The sequence below is a fragment of the Lissotriton vulgaris genome, chromosome 10, assembly GCF_964263255.1.
Source record: "Lissotriton vulgaris chromosome 10, aLisVul1.2, whole genome shotgun sequence".
Classification (NCBI taxonomy): Eukaryota; Metazoa; Chordata; class Amphibia; order Caudata; family Salamandridae; genus Lissotriton; species Lissotriton vulgaris.
Window position 1 is genome coordinate 1,121,619,004 of NC_141698.1, and position 21,873 is coordinate 1,121,640,876.

At 47.1% G+C, this 21,873-nt stretch overlaps 1 protein-coding gene across 1 annotated transcript in view; it reads left to right on the top strand.

The window, feature by feature from the left end:
• The window catches only part of SCRN1 (secernin 1), a 147,109-nt gene that overhangs the window by 105,001 nt on the left and 20,235 nt on the right, over positions 1 to 21,873 (top strand). The window contains exon 5 of the mRNA XM_086942202.1: positions 18,163 to 18,328. Within this exon, the coding sequence (XP_086798328.1) occupies positions 18,163 to 18,328 (166 nt within the window). The remainder of the gene's footprint in view (positions 1 to 18,162; positions 18,329 to 21,873) is intronic.

A 21,873-nucleotide genomic window follows, 5' to 3' on the forward strand; every position in this document is an offset into this window, starting at 1 on the left:
TGGGCTCGCTTCCTCGATGGCGCCGCTAGTCTCCGCCCTGAAGTCAGCCATGCAAGACAGCAGCTATGGCGAGTACGCAGCGAACTCAGTGTGGGGGAGGAAGGAGTGATCCTGCGAGGGCACCTCATCATCATGCCAGAAAGCCTCCAACAACGAGCGTTGAGCCTAGCCCACGTGGGGCACCAAGGCATGGCGAAAACGAAAGCCCGCCTAAGGAGCAAGGTGTGGTTTCCAGCAATGGACAGCCAAGTAGAGGCGATGATACAGTCCTGCCATGCCTGTACGATCACCGGGGGCGAGCCCCTTCCAGCACCCGTACTCACGGAGGAAGCGCCTCGGGCGCCCTGGACCCAACTCAGCATCGACTTCGGCAGCTTCCCGGACGGAAGGCACATGCTGGTACTGGTAGACTCCTTCTCGAAATTCCCAGTAGTAGAAGTCATCGCATCGACAGCTTTCCCACAAGTCAAGAAGGTCCTAAACCGCGTGTTCGCCACGATGGGACTTCCCGAGGAGATCAAGTCCGACAACGGACCTCCCTTCCAAGGGAGAGAGTTCCAATCATATCTGGAGGCTCTTCGAGTTAAACACAGAAAGATCACCCCGCTGTGGCCTCAAGCCAACGGAGAAGTGGAGAGACTGATGCGAACGATAAACAGAGCCCTTCGGATAGTGGTGGACAACGGTGAAGACCTGGAGATGGCCCTAGACCAGTTTCTAGGGGCCTACCGACAGACACCACACGCGACGACCAAGTGCGCCCCAGCCCATGTGCTGTTCAAGCGGGCCCCCAGAGATGGCATACCCACAACCAGTGCATGGATGCCGGAAGAGAGGGACGCCGAGGCTACCCAAGCGCGGAGGCAAACCACCAACACAAAAGCAAGCCTGCGTCGCCGCGCCAAAGAACCCGACATCCAAGTAGGAGACGCGGTGGTCGTCAAGGATCGCCATCCCGGATGGAAATTTCGAACGCCATTTGAACCCGAAGTGTGGCGAGTGGACAAGATGCAAGGGACAATGGTCACTGCCACGAGGAACGGACAGACCGTGACACGAAACATCTCGTGCTTCAGGAAGGCAACCGAAGCAGCCGCTGGATATCAGCGGGCGGAAGAAACGGAAGCGGAAGAGCTGGCGCTAGAAGACACCGACTTTCCCAGGTCCCCAAGTCCTCTGCCAGGACCGTCAAGAGGAGAGCGGCAACCGAGGCCAGTGTCACCCGGCCCCGGCATCAATCCGAGTCAACCAAGGGCATCAGAGGCGAGCGTCGATCCGAGGGCAACCCCGGCTAGGGTTGTGGAACCATCAGAGACCCGGAACCATCGCTACAGCCTAAGACCCAATCCGATGCCCAGCCAACGGCTCAGAGACTTTGCATGGACATCTCCTTGAACGTGGTCCGGGGACCAGAAAGCTGAAAGGACTAAAACAAAGGAGGGATGTAGAGAGCCACTCGGGCTCTCCACTACATTGTAACTCTTTCCCCCACGCACGCACGCACAACCCCGGGGCGGGCTCGCGCCGGGGTATAAATAAAGATGCGGAAGACCGCTCGGGGTCTTTCCGGCTAGCACATACCTAGTGTCTGTAGTCCTTACTGTATTTGTTATCAGCCACGTGTCAGGGCCTACCTGACAACTCCACATATGGCACGGGTGTGTGCCTGGTGCCCAGCACAAGGGGCCTGTGTTTCCTGAAAGAGGCCATTGTATGAATGGGCAGACTGTTCAGAGGCATGAAAAGATGCTTCCTTCTCGCAGACTCGCGTGAGTGTTGACATTCCGTTGATGTGGTGCGTGCGCGTGCACGAGCCTGGGGCGCGAGGCTGGCGCACCAGCGTGACCACAGTTGGTGCGTTTTGAATCGCGATCGCGGTCAGGCATGCTGGAAACATGCATATAATTCATTCATGCAGGGGTTTTGTACAAGGCCCCCCGGTGATTCAAGGCGCTTTGAGACGGTGTGAACAGTCAGAAACAATCAACAGAAAAAACAAAAAACATACAGCGAGTTCAGCTAAGAGAGCGTGCATCAGGGAACTGCGTAAGCCGATGACTTTGAGGCGCTACTTACGTATGGTTTATCTAAAGTACCGCAGAAGAAGCCAGCCGCATTGTCAATGCTCCGGTCTACAGCAGCCTAGACAGGCACTATGGAGTCACCCACTTTATAATGGTGTCCATTACCACTGCCTTCCGGCAGCCGCAGGCCTCCTGACGTCATGCTTAGTTCACTTTAATATAAAATAGGCAGAGTAGCGTCATAAGAATGCCGCGGGCCCTGGCGCAAGGAAGGAAAGTTACTCAATCGACTGCTGTTGAATTAGTAATATACAGCAATTATCAGGGCTCAATGGCCCCTCAGGCCTCTGGGCCCCGGTGCCACTGCACCTTCTGCACTAATGGGAGCTACGCCTCTAAAGTAGAATGTCGGAATGTTTTGACAAGATTATGCCATTTTTCCCTAATCCAATGAGCGTGCCCGGATGTGCGTAGACTCCGCGCATCCCTCATTCATTCACAAAGGCTTGAACTGGCGCACTGTAGGGCTTCAGGCCTGTAGGGTGTGCAGTGGGTGTGGGCACTAGTAACGGACTCAGAGGGGCAGATTTACAAGGGCTGGCGCATCTCTGGGTTCAGACAGTGGGACAGACAGGCTTACTGTGAACTGGGGTGGCGAAGTAACCTAAAGAACGATGATGGATTCAACCCAGATCTGTGTCTGAAAAGTTTCAGCGCTCTGTCCATCATCTCCTTGTGTTTGCTTTGTTCGCCCTAAGTGTGGCAGGGTATGCCCAGACGTGGGTCCCTTGCTCACTTTGCCACTTGATTCAAGCAAGCCGGGCTGATAAAGGGTGTTACCCAGTACTTGGTACCAGGATGCTTGTTTCCAGTCCAGGGAAGACCTGGCTTGGCAGTTCGGGCTGGACTGTTCCCATGAGGCACAGGGTCAAGAATGATTTGCATATGGCTGTGTCTGAACTGGGGTGGTGAAGTGAGCTAAAGAATGATGATGGATTCACCCCAGATCTGTGACTGGGGGTGAGTGTCTGAAAAGTTTCAGCGCTCCGTCCATCATCTCCTTGTGTTTGCTTTGTTGTGATAGATCATCTTCCCTGCAACCAAAGGTGTAAGATGAGGCACCTGAGTGGGTGTGACAAGTTCTTCCCAAAATGCAAAGTCTCCCACGACCAGTGAGCATGTACCCATGAGGTTCCGTGACGGTTCCGTGACGACTTGAACCCGTGTTTTCAAGTTTGTCGGAAATACATAATATTGGTATCAGTGAACCGCAAATGATCCATTTAGTATATCCTAGTGTTTTCGCTACGCTTCGAGCAAGAGCACTCCTTCCATTGACATATTTCTGATATACCCACGGCATCCATCTTAGATCATGGCCGCCATTTTGTGTTTCCTTGCCCTCACATATGCAATAGCCTCTGATCATTTCATTCACTCCACTTTGATTAAGGACACGTAGCCTTAGCCGGAGATTCACCTCTTACATGACACGTGCACCTTAAACCAGATCACGCTGTAGCTGCATGACTCGACAAAGGCTGCCTCCTCTGCCCGAGGCCAGTCTTGCCAAACTGGTCTTCGTGTCCATTGTACCTGATCATGATTAGGCGGCCGAAGCCGGTAGCCTTGCCCATTTACGACCCACAAACATCCCTTATCCCACTTTTCTATCTTCCACACCTGGCTCTGTTTCTTTCTTTCTCAATCTTTATTAGGGGGAGGTAACGAACTTTACGATGAGGCGGTCCGGGTCCTGAAAGCAATATTGACAGGGGATTGTGATGAACTAGTGGGAACCCCTCTTCGTAGATGTTTGGTATCAGATTTTATCGACGGTTCCTGTGTAACGTCAAATATTTATTGTTTAGAGACACAAAGGTTTGGGAATGTACCGACATGTGAAATATTTGCCTAGAGCACAATCTTTAGTATATAAGGAGCAACCCACTTTGTACAAATCGAACAGGCTCCTAGTTTCTGCCCGTGCGTAGATTCTGTGACTTCTGTGTCCCTGCAGTAATAAACCTTTGGTCTTTGACGCCACCATCGAGAAGCCCGTGTTTCTGTTCATTTGTGCACCAAGGCAGGTGGAACTCCGGGGTCTTTGGGTGTTGTACCCTGACACCTCTGGACGGAACCAAAAAAGTCCAGAACTCCAATTGGCGCCCAACGTGGGGCGACGTCATTCGGTACCGGTCCAAAAGCCTGAAGAGTTCGAGAGGCTTCGTGTGAAGATTCCTGAGGGAGGCGCCCCACTTCATCGATCCCGGCATATCGCAAAAGTGGCCCAAAGTTCTCTTCCACGAGGGTTTCCCGTTCAGGACGGCTGCAGTGGGCCGTTGCCTTGACCGTCGCCCTGTCTTGGACCCGAAGTGGTGCAGTCCTTAGTACGGCGAAACGTGACGGGTTTCTCCTTGGTGACGTCTTCAGTGCCTCAGTTAAGTATTTAGTGATAGCTAGCTGGTTACTTTGTGAGGATTGTTAAAAATCCTTGATCGGTTCTTGGTTTGGTTTGGTTTTGTTAGATTATCATTGGTTGTTTTAGTTACGATAATCTATTTGGTTTAGTTTTGGGTATCGATACATCAGTTCGTTTTGGTAGGCCTAAGTTCTTGGTTCGAGTGCACATATTTGTTCCGTGTTTTGTTTGTTTTGTGTTCCGGACTGAAAATGGTAAGTCGGAAAATGTTGTCTTGTTTTAGTTGCAACAGTGACTCGCGATTGGAGGACTCTTGTCTGGTTCCTCCGATTGGGACTCCCCTATATGATTTATATTGTAAGTATGGCGTGGGTCCTATAACTTATAATGAGATATGGGTCCGCTATTGTAAGAAGGATGGTGTCCTTAGTTGGCCACTGCATGGTAGTTTTGAGCAAGAGATTCTCGACAATTTAGAAGCGAAATTGTTCAAGAAGAAAGCCCGGCCGGCAATGTTTGATTCCTTCCGTTATTGGCGGAAAGAATCCAAACAGAGAGAAATGAAAAGGTTGAAGAAAGAACAGAAAGAACAAGAAGGGTTAACTCTAGAGCAAGCGACTAAACAGTTGCAAGCTAACGAGTGTGAAAAGGTCATAGATGTAGCCATTAGAGAGCATAACCTAGCGATTGACAAGTGCTATCCTGCCTTGCCATCGAAAATGGCTAAGATATTGGAGGACTCCGAAAACGATCCTCTGCTGTCTTATCTGTTACGGTCACCTCCACCGTATGCACAAGGTGCTACGGCTCCGCTCGTCCCGAATGTTCAATTGCCGGTTGCTGGACAACCTGGTGCTCCTGCTCCTGTCCCTCAGAACCAAGTTCCTGTACTTCCTGTGGTGAATGTAAATGTTCCTACAGCTCCTCCTCTTCCTACACTGCCAACTCTTATACCTACCTCTGTACCTACTGCTCCAGAAGCTATTTTCCTCGATACTCCTACTGCTTCCTCATCTATTCCTACCTCCACTGCATTCTCTATGTCTGCGAGTGTACTAACTCCACTTTCTGTTCGTCGAAGAATCACTGATTCAGTTACTAATATGCTGTCTCCTATATATAAAACTCTGATTAAGACTCCTACTCCTGACTCTGTACAGAGACGGAGTCAGCTTCCTAGTACTGAGGAACGGGGAGTTTTAGACTCCACGGCTCTCAGATGGATTTCGAAGGGTAGAAGATATAGTACGAGAGATGTGTTAGACACATTTATGCAGTGGGGAGAACCAACGCAACGATACGTCTTTGATGAGATGTGCTCGTTGTTACGTGAAGAGATAGAAGAAGACGATGTCGAATCAGATTTGGAAGATTTAATTAGGGTTCAAAAGGAGTTTGCTGCTGGAATGATAGTGGGTGAGAAAATAAAGCAAGCGATGGAACTCATTTTAAGTTTTAGGAATGATCCATCTCTTCGTTCTCCGAGAGATTTAGAGAAAGGTAAAATGAAGCTAAGTCGCCAATATCCTATGAGGGAAGTTCCTCCAATCTGGCGCGAAGCAGTGCCACGTGATGATAATGCTGGTATTGCAGGTGCTCCAGCGCAGTTCCAACGAGTGTGGATACACATTCCATGGAAACGAGCAGAAGTGTTAGCAGTGAAGCAGGCCTTGCCAGATCCGCGTAAGAATCCAGCCGGATATTACAAGGAATTAACACAGACAGTTGAGGCTTGTATAATGAACTTAGCCGACATTGATATGTTATTTGGTAACGTAGTTCCGCAACCAGTGTGGGCTAAAATTCGTAGAGAGGATCATCAGGCTGCTTTAGGTGGTGATTGGGCAGCTATCACTGCAGCAGATGGTCAACAAATAGGTGGTGCGAAACCCGAACCTTTGATCGCTAATCTGCCAGGTAGAATAATTGATCTAATGAAGACTCTGATGCCAGCATTGCGTGTTAATTGGGACAAGTTGTCAGCATGTAGGCAAAAGAAAGACGAAAGTGTCTCGGACTTCTTCACGAGGTTCGAAGAGACTTTTGTGGATCATAGTGGCCAGGACATGAGTACAGAAGGAGGGCAAAGATTGTTTGTCGATAAATTTGTGCATAATTTGTTACCTGAATTATGCAATAAATTAAAAGACTCAGAAAGTGCGTGGGCTGTATCTACGACAGCGCAAATACTTGCGACTGCACAGTACTACGAAAATAGAGATAAAGAGGAAAAGGAAAAATCAGAAAAGAAAACGAAAGATTTAAAAACTAAAGTTCTTTTGCAGCAGGCGTATCCGCCTCGCACGAACCAGACTAATACGCAGCAGAACTCATACCAAAGGACAGATTATAGTACATCAAGACCTCAATATCAATGGAATCAATGCGCGTACTGCAAGAAAGAGGGTCACTATAAAAATGAATGTCCGATCCTAGCGCAAAATAATGCAGCAGCAGCTCAGAGAAGTCGTGGTGGTTTTGTGCAGAATTCTAGAGGACGAGGACGAGGTGCTATGCCTCCACAAACTAATGATCGTCCATCCAATCACTTTGATCAACGAAATGGACAATCTGTTCAGCAAAATAGATCTCAGCAATATCTTGTTGAAGATTATTGTGAAGTAGAAGAGGGTTTTCAACAAAATGGGTACTAGGACAGCCATGGACAGAGAGAGGGAGTAGTATCAGTTCCAGTGGATCAGAGTGGGCCTTATGTCGCAGTAGCAACATCAGGTGTAGTCGAACCGTTTCTGTTGGATACTGGTGCCGCAAAAAGTTCTATCATGCATGCGAAACTCCCTGGCGCACCTTTGTCTGGCTCAACAAATGTTTCCGTAGGTTTTTCAGGCGCCCCTGTGTACAATCCGATATCTGGTCCTTTGTCTATTTCTGTTGGACCGTGCCAATTGAAAGCACCCCTGATTTTGACGACAGGTTGTAATGAAAATCTGCTAGGTTTAGATTTGTTAAAACGACTATATGCGACATTGTACTGCTCTCCAGAAGGAGTACAGCTTACACTGGGTAAAAACATCACCTCTCCGATGTACTTGTCAATGGACGCACTCCCGCCGGAACTCCGTTCACTCCCTGATTCTCTTTGGGCGACTGGTCCTAATGATGTAGGTCTCCTAGAAATTCCACCGTATGTAGTGACTTTGAAAGCAAATGTGAAATTTCCAAGAATTCCCCAGTATAAAATATCGAGTGAAGGTGAGCGTGCACTTTTATTGATTGTGCAAGACTTGATTAAGAAGGGTGTAGTTGAAGAAACTAGAGGAAATGTCTGTAACAGTCCTGTATTACCGATTCTGAAGCGAACTGACCCTACAAAACCTCCAGTTTATAGGTTTGTCATAGACCTTAGAGAAGTTAATAAGATTGTAATTCCGCAGTTTCCTGTAGTGCCAGACATTACTGCCTTGTTAACATTGATACCTGCTACAGCTACATGGTTCTCAGTTATAGACCTAAAGAATGCTTTCTTTAGCATTCCGATAGCCGAAGAGAGTAGGGATATTTTCGGCTTCTGTCTAGGAGGTCGCAGTTTCAGATTTAAACGCGCTCCACAAGGCTATTGTGAAAGTCCATCCATTTATAGTCAAGCTTTAAAAAGTCAGCTAGATTCTTTTGTCCTTCCTCCAGGTTCTGCCCTAGTACAATACGTAGATGATCTTTTAGTAGCTGCCGATGACAAGGAAACTTGCAAAGCAGCTACGATTTCGTTATTGCATCATTTGTCCAATTTGAATCATAAGGTGTCTCCTTCCAAGATGCAATACTGCTGCCAAGAAGTAACCTACCTAGGTCACCTCTTATCAAAGGAGGGAAGGAAGTTGACCCCAGAAAGAATAAAAGCAATTACGCAGATAAGTGTTCCACGCACACAGAGAGAAGTACGTGCCTTCCTAGGTATTACCTCTTACTGTAGGCAGTGGATCCCAAATTTTTCTCTTTTAGCAAAACCGTTGGTAGCTTTGACTGGGAAAAATGTTCCAAGTCCGGTGCCATGGTCTGATGAATGCCAAGAGAGTTTTACTGAATTACGAAAAGCATTGTGTTCAGCTCCTGTATTAGGTACACCTGATTACAGCAAGCCATTCACGCTCTACGTTCACGAAAGAGAAGGTTGCGCGTTGAGTGTTCTGACACAGAAATTTGGTGATAAACAACGCCCTTGTGCGTATTTTTCATCAACATTAGATCCGGTAGCCAGAGCGTTACCTAGTTGTTTGAGGGCTACAGCGGCAGCTGCAGCTTCCATTCGACAATCTGCTGGTTTGGTGATGAACAATATGCTAGTGGTCATGGTTCCTCATGCAGTGGATACACTCATGAACCGAACGAAGACTCAACACCTTACTAGTGCGAGATTATCTGGTTACGAGCTGACATTATTAGCGAGTCATATTCAGATCAAAAGATGCAATGTATTGAATCCAGCAACATTGTTGCCGACTGATCAAGAGTCGAGTGATTCCGAGCCACATGACTGTTATTTCAAAACGGAGGAAGAGACAAAAGGACGTATCGATTTAAAAGATACTCCCCTGTCCGACCCAGATGGTACGCTGTACGTGGACGGGTCATGTTTTAAATTGGAGAATGGTGATGTGACTGCTGCCTACGCGGTAACGACTTTGAAGACGATTGTGGAGACTGCAAGAGTGAGTCAGAATTCTGCCCAAGCTGCAGAATTAATAGCTCTAACGAGAGCGTGTGTTTTAGCTAAGGGAAAGAGAGTGAATGTGTTTACAGATAGTCAGTACGCATTTGGCGTGGCCCATAGTTTTGGCCGGTTGTGGAGAGAAAGAGGTTTCATTACGTCCCATGGGACTAAGATCCAACATGGTCAGCTAGTTAACGACTTGTTGGAATCTCTAACCTTGCCGACTGAAGTTGCGATTGTGAAGTGCAGTGCTCATAAAGCAATCACGGATGATGTTGGTCGTGGGAATTCCTTTGCTGATGAAACTGCTAAACAGACAGCTAGAGACACGATGAGTAGAATGTACGTTGCTACGTCTGCAAGATGGATTGCTGAGTCTGGAATGTGTGAGGACACTATGGAAAGTGTGAAAGAGATTCAGAAAGAAGCGACTGAGGAAGAGAAACGTGTATGGAGAGAAAGTACGGGCAAGTTGGACTCGAATGGATGTTGGATTGATTTGACAGAACAGCAGCGTTGGATGTTGCCTGATGCATATGTGCTTGCAGTAGTGACGATGGCGCATGGAGTGGCGCATATAAGTTCTAAAGGGATATGTAAGATGTTAGCTCCGGTTTGGAAGAATGAGGGAATCAGTAAGTGTGCAGAGAGAGTGGTGAAAAATTGTATGGTGTGCTTGATGCATAATCCTGGCAAGGGAACTCCAACTCCAGCTGGTCATTTCGCTCCTCCTTCCTGCCCCTTTGAAGTGATTCAGCTAGACTTCATTCACATGGAACGCTGCAACAATTTAAAATACGTCCTGGTGGTAGTTTGTGCTTTTTCCAGGTGGATAGAAGCATACCCATTAAAGGACAACACTGCCCTATCAACTGCCAAAATTCTTCTCAAGGAATTTTTTCCTAGGTTTGGAATGCCACGGATTGTATGGTCAGATAACGGAAGTGAGTTTATAGGGAAAGTTATGCAGAGTGTGTGTGCTGGTCTAGGAGTGAAACAAAAATTCCACAGTGCAAACCATCCCCAATCTGCTGGTTTAATCGAGGGTTACAATGGCACTCTGAAGCTTAAGATAGCCAAAATACAAGCATCCACAGGTTTAGCCTGGCCAGACGCACTTCCTTTGGCCTTGTTATCAACGAGAGCAACAGTGCATTCTAGAATAGGGCTTTCTCCCTATGAGATTGTGTTTGGCCGCCCGGCAAATATCTGGGGTGTGCCAAGGCCTAAACAATTGTGCTCCATTGAATATCCTATGTTGATAGACTACCTTTACGACTTGACTGCTAAATTGAGTCTTATTCATCAACAGGTCTTCGATGCTTTGCCAAAACCTCCGGAGAGTCCAGGGCATCAGCTGAAACCCGGTGACCACGTGGTGGTCAGAAATTTTGCGAGGACAAAGAATCTTCAGCCTCGCTACATCGGCCCCTTCCAGGTCCTACTGGCAACGAGGACAGCTGTACGTGTCGCTGGCCGTAAACATTGGATTCACGCCTCTCATGTAAAGCGTGTTCCTTTGCCGCTGCCTTACGACGACTGGGTGAAGAAGGGAATTGGTGCCTCCGAAGCTGAAACAACTCCGAAATTTGTCCCTTTCAGCGATGCCGATTTGATTACTGACACTTTGAAACTTGACTCTCCTCCTGAAAGGACTCCTTTGAACACTGAACATTTGTCTCCAGCATCACAAGAAACTTTGCTATCTGCGAACTTAAACTCTGCAACAGCTGCTAGTAATACACTATTTTCCGATCAGACAGTACCAGCGAAGAAAAGATACAACCTTAGAAGCCATAAAAAGGACAAATAAAGCAGGCAACTGCATACTGTGATTTTGATATATTTATATATATATTGAACTTTTGCCTTCAGCCAGGAAGTTTGCTATTGTTTATTGTTTTTAAAATTGCCTTGCCGTCTGGGTAGCCGTAGGGTCGTGGCTGTGTGCCTAGTTTGAATTTGCAGGGGTCTGACACAAGGTCGATCTTTCTGTTGGTTCTGGGAACTCCCAGGGCTGATAGAGGCATTTTCATCTACGTACACATCATCAGTGGTCGCGAGCGGATTGTAGAAGATGGAGCTTCCTGCGCTGCAACGAAAGAATGTGATTTACGTTCGCAGAAACAGACTTAATAGAATTCTTCACAGCAAATGTTTCTTGATGCAATGTGCCGTTACATTTTTGATTGTTTTAGCAACATTGGTGGGTGGAATCGTCTTTAGCATAAATTTGATTTTTGTGCCAGTTTCTACAGTACCTCCCCTTGATCCTGCTATTTCTACTGTTTCCTCTATACACTCTTTTCACTCGTTTCCGGAACATGAGCAAGCCAGACGCTCAGAATTCATCAACAACACTTTTGTACAGCTCTTGCACCAACACCAACTGGTAGTTAACACTACAGACTGCTGGGTATGTGGCTTGATACCTCACACTATGGATAAAGGTATTCCATATCTGGTTTTGCCTTACAGCTATAATGGATCATTTCAGGCCTTCCAAACCATCTTTACTTATGCCCTAGAAACTTATCCTCCACGTCCACCACGTTCCACTAAATATAACTCTGCTAACAAAGCTTTAGTCCAGGGAATTATTGACATGGTCAAGGACGTCAATAATACTCCATCATACCCTAGAGACGAATTGCGAGTATATTTAAGTTGGAATACTTCAGAGTATCGCCTTAGTTTAGGAGAAAGCAAGCGTAAAAGCTCAACTCCAATCTGGGTCGTACCTCACCGAGGTCAGGTCTGTTTGCAAGGTAATGGGAGAAATCCGAGAGCTCAGCTAGGGAGGAGTGAGTGCGTAGAGACTTATGTGTTTCCAGCTAACTCTTCCCCTGCCTTTCTTACTGCTAGGGGTACCTATTTCATTTGTCGAGACAGAGCTTATACATGGTTGCCTGTCGACTTCTCAGGATCATGTTATATTGCTCGATTATTGCCTCCGACATACACTGCTTCACCTGATTACCACAGAATAAGAGTAGCGAGAGGTGTCTTCAGCAAGGAAGATACCGCTGGTCAGGAAGCTGGAGACTTCTTCAAAGGCTTCCTTCCGTTCTGGGGACCTATGGCCAATAGTAGAAACATACGTCAGCTAACACGGGTAGTTGAATCTACTATTACTGAAACTGCTGGTGCCCTTAGCAATCTGACAGCTGAGCTTCACGAGGCGATCTCTAAGTTGCACAAGATTTCGGACTCCATTCATGTAGACAAGGGAAACTGGTCCTTCATGGAGTGGTTTTGGACTCTGATCTCAGCGTGGGGATGGAAAGTTCTAATGGTCATTGGTGTCATCCTAGTATTCCTATTCTCATGTTGTCTGATTATCCAGTGTGGTCCTGCTCTGTGTAGTCTTTGTGCTACGACTTGTCTCAGAAAACCACCTGCGTTTGGAGAAAAGACACGAGAAAGGATGATGATACAACAACATGTCACTGACCTGATGAGCATAGAACTAGATTCTGACATAGACTGAGTAATTGCCTATGTAAGGGCAAAAGGAGGGTCTGAGGTTCCGTGACGGTTCCGTGACGACTTGAACCCGTGTTTTCAAGTTTGTCGGAAATACATAATATTGGTATCAGTGAACCGCAAATGATCCATTTAGTATATCCTAGTGTTTTCGCTACGCTTCGAGCAAGAGCACTCCTTCCATTGACATATTTCTGATATACCCACGGCATCCATCTTAGATCATGGCCGCCATTTTGTGTTTCCTTGCCCTCACATATGCAATAGCCTCTGATCATTTCATTCACTCCACTTTGATTAAGGACACGTAGCCTTAGCCGGAGATTCACCTCTTACATGACACGTGCACCTTAAACCAGATCACGCTGTAGCTGCATGACTCGACAAAGGCTGCCTCCTCTGCCCGAGGCCAGTCTTGCCAAACTGGTCTTCGTGTCCATTGTACCTGATCATGATTAGGCGGCCGAAGCCGGTAGCCTTGCCCATTTACGACCCACAAACATCCCTTATCCCACTTTTCTATCTTCCACACCTGGCTCTGTTTCTTTCTTTCTGAATCTTTATTAGGGGGAGGTAACGAACTTTACGATGAGGCGGTCCGGGTCCTGAAAGCAATATTGACAGGGGATTGTGATGAACTAGTGGGAACCCCTCTTCGTAGATGTTTGGTATCAGATTTTATCGACGGTTCCTGTGTAACGTCAAATATTTATTGTTTAGAGACACAAAGGTTTGGGAATGTACCGACATGTGAAATATTTGCCTAGAGCACAATCTTTAGTATATAAGGAGCAACCCACTTTGTACAAATCGAACAGGCTCCTAGTTTCTGCCCGTGCGTAGATTCTGTGACTTCTGTGTCCCTGCAGTAATAAACCTTTGGTCTTTGACGCCACCATCGAGAAGCCCGTGTTTCTGTTCATTTGTGCACCAAGGCAGGTGGAACTCCGGGGTCTTTGGGTGTTGTACCCTGACACCTCTGGACGGAACCAAAAAAGTCCAGAACTCCACCCACCCAAGTCACTGGTGAGGATTTCGGGGAGACAAGGGCTCTTCAGAATGTTCTGGATTTACGGTACTGAGGCTATCGGGCGTTGGGGTCTGACACAACAGGTGCACTTCAGAGTGAGGTCACACAGGGGCTCATACCAGGCCTCAAAGTTAGTGTTCCTTCAATGGGTTGAGGTGGAACCTTCAAGGCCCGTTTCTTGAAACTGGCCAGTTGTTGTCAACAATTTGGGTTGGCGGGACTCCATTGGTACTGCAGCAGATCACCAGGGAAACTGGGATTTACGGTTAGGGTCTATTTGCAAATTCAGGGCCTGATGTATTACAGTATTGCGTTGTCCTTGCATCACGCATGGTGTCACGAGGGCAGCGCAATGCTATAGTCAGATTTAACAAACAACACAAGGCCACCTTGCATGTCCCTGCGTTGCTTAATAAATATGAAGTAATTCACGGCAGCGCCTTGTGCTCCTCTGCACTGTGAAGACGTTCCATGGGTGAAGCACCTATTTTGGGATTTTGGTACATTTCGAGCTTTCCCATCACTGGCAGACCTGGGATTTGTCGTATTGCGACACCTTCCCAGGAGAGGTGGAACGAGGAGAAATATCTTTATCTCCTTGTTGGTTCCTCTAAGTGCGCTGCACTCTGCAGAACACATAGGAAGAAGAAAAAACCTGAGAGGATTGTTTTTGCAAAGCACAAAGAGAATACTGCCTGCAACGCAGGCACCTTTGCACCATACTGGAAGTGTGCCGCGTAGGCAGAGAGCAGGAATGCGTAATTTATTGATGCCTATCATTCCACCCCTCTCCCTTTCATGCACCACAGCAAGTGGACTAAAGATTGATAAACCTGCCCCTGTGCAGGCCTCTAAGTCCGTATAGACTAGAAGGAACCATCCAGTGAAAGACCCCTGAGGACGCCGCAGTCTCACTCCACTTGAAGTCCTGCGGCTCCTTCTGCTGGTCCTCTGCCTCTAGGATGGAGCAGCTGCTCCCGGTCAGTGCTGCCAGCAGACCGCAAGGCTTCCAGAGCTCCTGAGCAGCTCATGTCCTTGCCTTGTCCTCCAGACTGGCTCAGTCACTGGTCCCTGCTCTAGAGTCTTCCGGGTTAGAAGCTGCTCCTATGCTCAGCGTAGATACAGTTACCTCTGCTTTCGAGACCATAATTGAATTTTCCCAAAAACCAAGCCTGTTCCCGGCTGTGAGCGAGGGCAGACACTCGGATTCTCAGGTCCTCCTCATCACCCCTGTGTGCTGGGACAATACCGCCTGCTTTGATGATCAGGAGAAGGCATGCGTATTTATCCCACTCTAGGGGGCGAGGGGACAGTCTTAGGAAGCGTGGGCCGGCCACAGGCCAGGCCAGGCTACCTCCGCCTCTGAGTGTCCTGCAGTCTGGGAGACGGCATCTTGGGTCTTCTCCTGCTTTTGCAGAGCTGGGGCTGGGCTGGGAACAAATGTTCAAGGGATGGGAATTTGCCCAGTGAGGAATCTAACCCTCTTGTTGAGGGAGTGTCTGTCTGTAGGCACCACTCCTCTTGGAGCAGAGGGAAGGTAGCAGGCGCCCAACGCCCCTAGGGTTCAAAGGGCGACAGTCCCCCCATCGTTTGTGTCAGCCCGGGTTGAGACTGCTTCCCAGGCACACACAGCGGCACCCGAGCACTTTACAGGTCTTTAAAAGACCATTTACGTGTTGACGAGGCTTTATTGTGAGGCTTTTTTGCGTTTTCACCCCACTCTGCCTATTGCTGGAATTTATTTATTTATTTATGCGTTTTTATATAGCGCTGACTTTACCCGAAGGTGTCAGAGCGCTTCACAATAGGAACAGAACTGAAACATGAGACCATTACAAGTGAACAAATTACAAAAGCAAAGTTACATTACATAAGGCAAAGTGACAATTGTGAGCAAACAAAATACAAGAGGTAGCAAACGGTGTATTACAGGAGGAAAAAGTGACGTGTGCAGGTTACAAAAGCGTACAAAGTACAAGTAGAGGTATAATACTGCAATAAATGGAGGACACTCAAACACAAGAACAAACGTTACGTAGGCAGTGGTGGCACTTGTGCACGTATCGAAAGCAAACAAAATATACGAGGTAGCAAACAGTGTGTTACAAGAGAACAGTGACGTGTGCATGTTACAAAAGAGTACCAAACACAGGTAAAATGGTATTACTGCAATAAATGGCAGTCTCTCAAACCACACGAACACAATGGGAAGGCACTTCCATAGTCATGGAGAAATAGACATTTTCTATACTAAAGGGTCTTCCTTCAGATAATAGTGAGGGCATGAATTAACTTTGGAAGTGTCTTTGAAGGAGGAGAACTTTGAGGTCCGTTTTGAAGGCCTGGGAGGAGGTGGTGGTCCGGAGCTGAGGCGGAAGTGAGTTCCAGATTCTCACTGCATTGCCTGAAAAGGATTGGGCCATCGATCTTTCCTTCTTGAAAGTGGAAGGTTCAAGCAGTAGATTTTCTGCATTTCGTGACGGTCTAGAGCCTCCAGAGAGTTTCAGTTTATTCGCCAGATAGCGAGGAGAGGAGGAGTGCAAGGCTTTGTGGGTGATGCAGGAAGTCTTGTAGATAGATCTTGCCTCGATGGGAAGCCAGCGGAGGGTGGATAACATGGGTGTGATGTGGTCGCTTCTTTTGGCCCCATATATGAAACGAGCTGCTGAATGGATAACAGACTTAAGGGGGGACGGGTGGGATTTGGGGAGGCCAGTAAGAAGAGAGTTGCAGTAGTCCAGTCTGGAGAGGACCAGCGATTGGACCAGGGTTTTAAGGTCATGCTCCGGGAAGAAGCGACGAATCCCCCAGAGAAGGCGCAGTTGCTATCGAGCAGACTTTGCAATTGAATTAATGTGGGAGAGTAGATTGAGTTTTGTGTTGAGTATGACACCAAGGGATTTTGCGCTGTCGACAATGATGGGTTTATTGTTCAGTAGATTCTTCTGGTCCATCCATGATTGCACCGGGGGAAGAGAAAGTGAGGAGGTGGAGGGATTCAGAATCCGTTGATGAGTTGACATCCAGTTTTGAATGGAGTCCAGAGTAGAGCTTAGGACGGAGAGATCGTGAGTGGAGGCAACCTTGAGGTAGATTTGAGTGTCGTCCGCGTAGAGATGATAGTGGACCCCGGATTTACTTAGGAGATTTCCCAGTGGTTCCAAATAGAGATTGAACAATTAGCCCTCCCCCCGGAACTTTTTAGTATCCCCCCCTCAAAATTTGCCTCTGGATGCGCCTCTGGAAGGTAGCCCCGGTATCTGTTGGTGAGCCCGACCTGAGCCGGACAGGTCATTCTCCAGCCCACCCGTCACCCTGAGTAATGTAATGTAATGTATGTGTCTTGTAAAGCGCACTGCTGCCCTGAGGCGTCGTGGCGCTGGAGACCGCTGGGGAACCCGTCCTGGCTATCCCTGTGAGATGGTCCCTACTGGGTATCTCCAAGGTGAAACCAGGCATCCACGGCGAATGTGGGGGGCCGTTGTAGAGATGAGGCAAGCTAATGCCCAGAGTTGCCGAGTGTGATCCCTGGTTAGAGTAGGCACCGAGGCGAGAATTATCGAGTCCCCTGACCCTGGTCCACGACCCTGCAGCGTCGGGAATTGAACCCTGGTCCCGGGCCGTTCTCTGCTTCCGGGTATGCCGCCTCTAACCAGTGAGCCACACCACTCCACGGTCTGTGAGGGAAAGAGCCCCAGGGACAGCGTAATATCAGGAGTCACGCCCCTCAAAGAGGACAAGGCAACATGGCGTGTGGCCGCCTTTTTGTGCTGGAACTCCTCCTGTACCTGATTTCCTGATCACGTGACACATGTAACATGCTACAGGTACAGACCACGCTCTGTGGGGGATGATAAAGGGGCTTAGATACAGGGTGCTGGAGGGGGAACAGGGAGGAGCCGGGAGGTACAAGGAGGGCAGATGAACCCTACTGCAGGGTCTGGACAATGACGTCACAGCTCTTACAGGATGATTGTATGAGACGCAGGACGTGTTACTATGTTCATGCTATCTTTTAAAAATGGAAAAGAAATGGTTGTTGTGTTACATCTGTTTTTTAATACTAAATGTGTGCTGAGCTACATCTGTGAAAGGAATGATGTCCAGCAGAGGTGGTCATGGTGGCTGCCCCTGTCGGTCAGTTGTAACGGCTACCTCAGAGGGCGAGCATCCTTGGCTCTGCAGACGTGGCCACTTCACTGGAGCTAAAGCTGTGTGTGGTTCTGCCACCCAATCATTGCTGTCTTCCAAACAACAAACCCACCTAATTTACATAAAACTGCAACAAATTTCATCCTGAAAATAGCGGAGAACTGAAATTACAATAATGATGTGCTGGATTGCAAAATATTATGCAGAAATATGTTAGTACAGTCTCCTGTTTTTATGACTCAACTTATCTTTCTAGTGCACCCTCTTCCAATATGGAAGACGCCTTGGACGTAAAAAACGAGTGGTTCGAACACTGCCTGTCATTGGATGCGGTCCAACAACAAGTACCTAATAATCTGCTTCTCTTCGGCATCTGCAGGACCGTTCACAGCTCAGACCATGATCGACCTGTTGCGGGACAACAGCGCCATGCCCTGTGCAGATTCCCAACCCTTCGTCGTCGCCGGCAGCATGGTGTCGGTCTTACCCCGGAGCGGGCCGGCTCCTTGCGTCCACTTCTTCACGGGCACGCCGGACCCCAAGAGGTGAGTGTGGTGGGGGGCTACATGAGACAATCTTGTTGTATGTGTCTCTCCTATGGAAGGTGCAGTGGCATTGGGGGCGCAACGGTATAGGGTGAAGGTGAGGGTAGGTGTTAAGGTGCCTGTCCCTCACACTTCATAGTCCACCACACTGCTAAGCGCTGCGTCCCATAACACGATAACCGCACCTCAGTGGTCCTCATGCACAACATGGAAACACTTTATCCATAGCATCAAAACAAAGACAACGACTTCCAACCACACACACTACAAAGTGTAGCATGCCACCCATGTAGGCAAGTGCTTCAGCACCCCACATAAGGATAGTAAGCACTATATAAATACTGCAATACAATACAGTGCATAGCAAGGCAGGAAGAAGTGGTGGGCAGCAGGGAGTATAGTGACACATCTTTGAAGTTTTCTGTTAGAAGTACAACATGGAATTACAAGTAGAGAGATGTTGTGTAAGTAAAGCAGTGTGTAGAGCACAAGAGTGGCCAGTACAGGTTCCTGGCTGTTTCATGGTCTTTGCTTTGTGTGGTTCCTTTTTCTATGGCATGCAGCCCTCCATGATACACCTGATGGATTCTCGAGAATGAGGCTTTATTTAACCACCTCCCTTTTCAAGCATGTCTTATTTCTTCTATGAGGGAATAAGCGTTCCCAGAAGTCTTCCGAAGGTGAATGTCCTCTGCTCCCAACATGTCTCTGAACGCGGGGCTGTGTAAGGATGAGTCTGTATCTGTCAGTCTCTTGCACCCATTTCGCACGAGGACAGATTGTCCCCGTCTGATTTCAACTGTGATGTATTTTGGTCACTTCCGTTTTGAAGCCTGTGATCACATTATTGTTGAATGGCATTTCTGGCCATTTCTGAGTTAATATTCTAATGTGAAGTTTCGCCCGATCATACAATCTGCAACCCCCTATTATTCCCTCAGTTGTGTCTCCCAGTTGATGCTATAATGATTCTACACGGGTAGGTTTACACTGCAAAACTTTTCTCAGGAAAATGTGTGAATGATATTGTGGCCCATATTTATCAAGGTTTTGCGTCACCCTTGCACCGCCCACGGGGATGCAAAACCGAAATAAGAGTTATCCAGACAGGCAGGGCCACCTAGTGTGGCCCTGCGTGGCTTGATAAATTTGGAGTAACGCAAGGCAGTGCACATTGCTGCCAAGCGTTACTCTGCAGCAGGGAGGCGTTCCATGGGTTGAGTGTGGTTGTCCCCACGCATCGAGCCATGCATTGGGACACATTCTTAGATTTACCAGCATTGGTAGCCCTGAAATGCATCAGAATTCTATGCCTTCCCACCAGAGGAGCAACGAGGAGAAATATCTTTATTTCTCCTTGTTGTTTCCTCGTTCTAAGTGAATTGCATTCTCCAGCACACTTAGAAAGACGAAAATGCCTCTGAGGATTGTTTTTGTGTAGGAAAGCGCTCCCTCTTGCACAAAAACAACTCTGCATACAACTCAGGCAGCCTAGGACCATGAAGCAAGGGCACCTGCATTGGCGCTAGGCAGCTGTTTATGCTCCAGCGCAGGCAGAGAGCAGGAATGCGCTGTATACTGTTAAATATAGCACATTCCTGCCCGCTGTATAATGCAAAATGTAGCACATTCCTGCCCTCTGTATAATGTTAAGTATTGCACATTCCTGCCCGCTGTATAATGTTAAATATAGCACATTCCTGCCCGCTGTATAATGCAAATGTAGCACATTCCTGCCCGCTGTATAACGTTAAATATAGTACATTCCTGTCCGCTGTATAATGTTAAATATAGCACATTCCTGCCCGCTGTATAATGCAAATGTAGCACATTCCTGACCGCTGTATAACGTTAAATATAGTACATTCCTGTCCGCTGTATAATGTTAAATATAGCACATTCCTGCCCGCTGTATAATGCAAAATGTAGCACATTCCTGCCCGCTGTACAATGCAAAATGTAGCACATTCCTGCCCACTGTATAATGTTAAGTATTGCACATTCCTGCCCGCTGTATAATGTTAAATATAGCACATTCCTGCCCGCTGTATAATGCAAATGTAGCACATTCCTGCCCGCTGTATAACGTTAAATATAGTACATTCCTGTCCGCTGTATAATGTTAAATATAGCACATTCCTGCCCGCTGTATAATGCAAAATGTAGCACATTCCTGCCCGCTGTACAATGCTAAATATAGCACATTGATGCCCGCTTTATAATGTTAAATATAGCACATTCCTGCCCGCTGTATAATGCAAAATGTAGCACATTCCTGCCTGCTGTACAATGCTAAATATAGCACATTGATGCCCGCTTTATAATGTTAAATATTGCACATTCCTGCCCACTGTATAAACTTAAATATAGCACATTCCTGTCCGTAGTATAATGTTAAAATATAGCACATTCCTGCCCACTGTATAATGTTAAATATCTCACATTCCTGCCCGCTGTATAATGTTAAATATAGCACATTCCTGCCCGCTGTATAATGTTAAATATAGCATATTCCTGCCCGCTGTATAATGTTAAATATAGCTCATTCCTGCCCGCTGTATAATGCAAAATGTAGCACATTCCTGTCCGCTGTATAATGTTAAATATAGCACATTCCTGCCCGCTGTATAATGTTAAATATAGCACATTCCTGCCGCTATATAATGCAAAATGTAGCACATTCCTGCCCGCTGTACCATGCTAAATATAGCACATTCCTGCCCGCTGTATATTTAAATATAGCACATTCCTGCCCACTGTATAATGTTAAATATAGCACATTCCTGCCCACTGTATAATGTTAAATATCGCACATTCCTGCCCACTGTATAATGTTAAATATAGCACATTCCTGCCCATGTTAAGTATAGCACATTCCTGCCCGCTGTATAATGCAAAATGTAGCACATTCCTGCCCCCTGTATAATGCTAAATATAGCACATTCCTGCCCGCTGTATAATGTTAAATATAGCACATTCCCGCCTGCTATATAATGCAAAATGTAGCACATTCCTGCCCGCTGTACAATGCTAAATATAGCACATTCCTGCCCACTCTATAATGTTAAATATAGCACATTCCTGCCCCCGCTATAATGTTAAATATAGCACATTCCTGCCTGCTCTATAATGTTAAATATAGCACATTTCTGACCCCTGTATAATGCAAAATGTAGCACATTCCTGCCCGCTGTATAATGTTAAATATAGCACATTCCTGCCCGCTCTATAATGTTAAATATAGCTGCCCGCTCTATAATGTTAAATATAGCACATTCCTGACCGCTGTATGATGTTAAATATAGCACATTCCTGACCGCTGTGTAATGCAAAATGTAGCACATACCTGCCCGCTCTATAATGTTAAATATAGTACATTCCTGACCGCTGTATAATGCAAAATGTAGCACATTCCTGCCCGCTGTATAATGTTAAATATAGCACATTCCTGCCCGCTCTATAATGTTAAATATAGTACATTCCTGCCCGCTCTATAATGTTAAATGTAGCACATACCTGCCCGCTCTATAATGCTAAATGTAGCA